The sequence below is a fragment of the Myotis lucifugus genome, unplaced genomic scaffold (assembly GCF_000147115.1).
Source record: "Myotis lucifugus unplaced genomic scaffold, Myoluc2.0 scaffold_196, whole genome shotgun sequence".
In the NCBI taxonomy this organism is placed as follows: Eukaryota; Metazoa; Chordata; class Mammalia; order Chiroptera; family Vespertilionidae; genus Myotis; species Myotis lucifugus.
Window position 1 is genome coordinate 795,342 of NW_005871244.1, and position 2,599 is coordinate 797,940.

At 44.0% G+C, this 2,599-nt stretch overlaps 1 protein-coding gene across 9 annotated transcripts in view; it reads left to right on the plus strand.

Annotated features, from left to right (window-relative positions):
• Positions 1-137: 137 nt before the first annotated feature.
• The window catches only part of SUV39H1 (suppressor of variegation 3-9 homolog 1), a 21,366-nt gene continuing 18,904 nt past the window's right edge, over positions 138-2,599 (plus strand). For 4 of the 9 annotated variants that reach the window (XR_002831263.1, XR_002831264.1, XR_002831265.1 and 1 more), the window contains exon 1: positions 145-1,794. Coding sequence is in view for 3 of the 9 variants with exons in the window: in XM_023760905.1 (XP_023616673.1) it covers positions 1,621-1,794 (174 nt within the window). In the remaining 6 variants the exon portion in view is untranslated. Of the gene's footprint in view, positions 1,795-2,599 lie in introns of all 9 variants that reach the window. The other 5 variants (XR_002831266.1, XM_023760906.1, XR_002831268.1 and 2 more) reach the window with 4 other exon arrangements.

The following is a 2,599-nucleotide window of genomic DNA, read 5'->3' on the forward strand; positions in this document are numbered from 1 at the left end:
CTAGAGAGGCACTCCTCAGGAGGAGGGGCAGGTCTTCCGGAATGGGAAAGCTGGACTCCTCCGTTGGCAGGGGAAAAAGGGGTGATTTTCTCAGTATATTGGGGGGGGGGCTCCTCTGGGTGAGGAAAGCTGCGGGGAGGATGGGTTCCATGAGTGTGGAGGGGGACACTAAGGGATAGGAGATTCCACCTGTGGTCAGTGCGGCGCCAGCAGCTGGAGATGTGAGTTGGGACCACTTTAGTGGGGGTTCAAATGCAAGTTAAGGGATTTGAAAGGGAGAGACGTCATAGGGAGAGGAAGGCGTGGGCACAGGCCATGTCTCCACTAGGCCTAAGTGTGTGTGTGTCAGTGTGTGTGTGTCTGTCTGTGTGTGTGTGTCTGTGTGTGTAGGGGGTAGTGCACATGAAATGTTGCAGAGCTCTTATATATGTTGAGATTGACATCTAGAGCATTTCATCATGAGTTTCAATGTTTTATTTTTTGAATGGGAGGTAGAAAATATTAACAGGGTTAGGAATGACTGACTGTACGTTTATAATGTGCTGTGTGAAATGATCTGAGAAAATGGCTTCTAAAGCATATTCAAAATGTACCTTGAATCTTTGAATCAGAAGGCCTTTTTTAAAAAGGATCTGTGTGTCTTGGAAATTTTTTGGTAGCCCCAGAAACATCCCAGGTATATTTAAAGAATCATTGTCACTAACCTATTACTGCTTTGCCTGTTCCTGAATTCCTGTGGGCAAGCTTTACCCTTCACAGAAATGTGGATGAGGCTGAGAAACTCAAAATGCAGTGTGAAAAAATATACCTCGTGGGTTTAAGGCACCCAGGTAATCATTCAATGAGGTTTCCTGTATTCCTGTAATCTAACACCACTGCACACTCTCTTATTCATAATTCTGAAATTTAAAAAGCTCTGAACACTTAAGTTTGGCACCATTCAGTGGCAAAACTAGACTATGTAAGGTGGGACTATTCAGTCACACTACCTTACCTCTTTATTTCTCCTATTTAATGTGAAAATTCAGACTTCTGCTGCAGAATTATTGAAGTGTTTGATTATGACTTGAAGCCCCTGAATACACTGGGGGTGTTAGGTAATATGTGGGAGATACCGAGAACTACACTTGTAAAATAAAATAAAAAATTTCCAAAACACATCTGGTCCCCAGGGATTTCAGATCAGGGCTTGCTGACCAGTCTTTCCAGTTTGTTTGGTGCCCTGGATATTTTAACCTCATACCACCTACACTCTTGGGGCAATGCTCCTCCTTAGATGGGAGGTTGTTCTCTTTTTGCAAAGTGTAGAGGAGAGGAGGATTAGGTCCTGAACACTAGGATGGTTTTGCAGGCAGTTTTAGGAATAGTATAGAGGGAGTTGGGAGCTCTGGGAATAGATTCCTTTAGGACAGTCCATGCAGCAGATCCTACTTTGAGTTCTTTTGCTCCAGGAGTGGACTTGGATAGTGAGCATTGGGGTTGAAGGAGCTGGCACATTTTTGTGGTAGAAAGATCTTAGCATTTGGAAGACCTCTGGGTTAGGTTTCACTGACTCTGAGGGAGTTCTTTCGAAGTCCCAGGGAGGACTTGGTGTACTCTTTGACTCCTGGCTTTGCCAGGATGCCCAGTAATGTCTTTTGTGTTCTAGGCTGCAGTGTGTGTTGCAAATCTTCTTGGAATCAGCTACAGGACCTGTGCCGCCTGGCCAAGCTCTCATGCCCTGCCCTCGGAATCTCCAAGAGGAATCTCTATGACTTTGAAGTCGAATACCTGTGTGATTACAAGAAGATCCGCGTGAGTCTGGGGTGACCATGGCCGGGCAGGGGTGTCTCAAGGAAGCTGGCTTCCTGCTCCCTTGCCCTACTGTCTGCATTTGATTCTAAATGGAATTTTCTTCTCTGATCTTAAAAAAAATAGGATTAGTAGACCCTCTTCTCATTCCTGTCTTATGATGGAGAAACCTAGTAACATTCTGAGGGAGCCGGGAGCCAGGATGAATCCCCAAATAAGTTTCTCCTCCCACTTCTCTAAGAATACAAACCAGTTGAGCTGCTGAGCCCAAGAGTGGGGATGAGGATAGCTAACGGTTATTGAGCACTTGTGCAAGGTGCTTTCCCTCAGAAACTCATTTAATCTCCCCAACAACACTGTGAAATGGGAACTGTTATCATGGCCACAGGAGGTAATGTTAGGATAGTTAAGAGAACAGACTGGTGTTAGCACGCTTCAGTTCAAATCCTAGTCGTGTAACCCCCGGATACTTAATGCAAATTCTCTTTACTTTATTTTCCTTATCTATAAAATGGGGATGCTTAGTATTATCTACCTCATATAGAGTTGTGAGGATTATATTAGTTAATACAGTACATTAGAACAGTACATGCTACATAATGAATGTTAACCAAAAATTTTAAGCTTTTTCCCTTATTTACAGATGAGGAAACCAAGACTCAGCAAAATTAAATAACTTGTCCAAGGCCATACCACTAGGGAATGAAGGTTTAGAATTTGTGCCCAGGGTGTCTGTGTAGTTAAACTGTGTCCTATAGCCACCCCCAGCAAGAGAAGGTCCCTTAGGGTGCTGTTTGGAGAACAGACT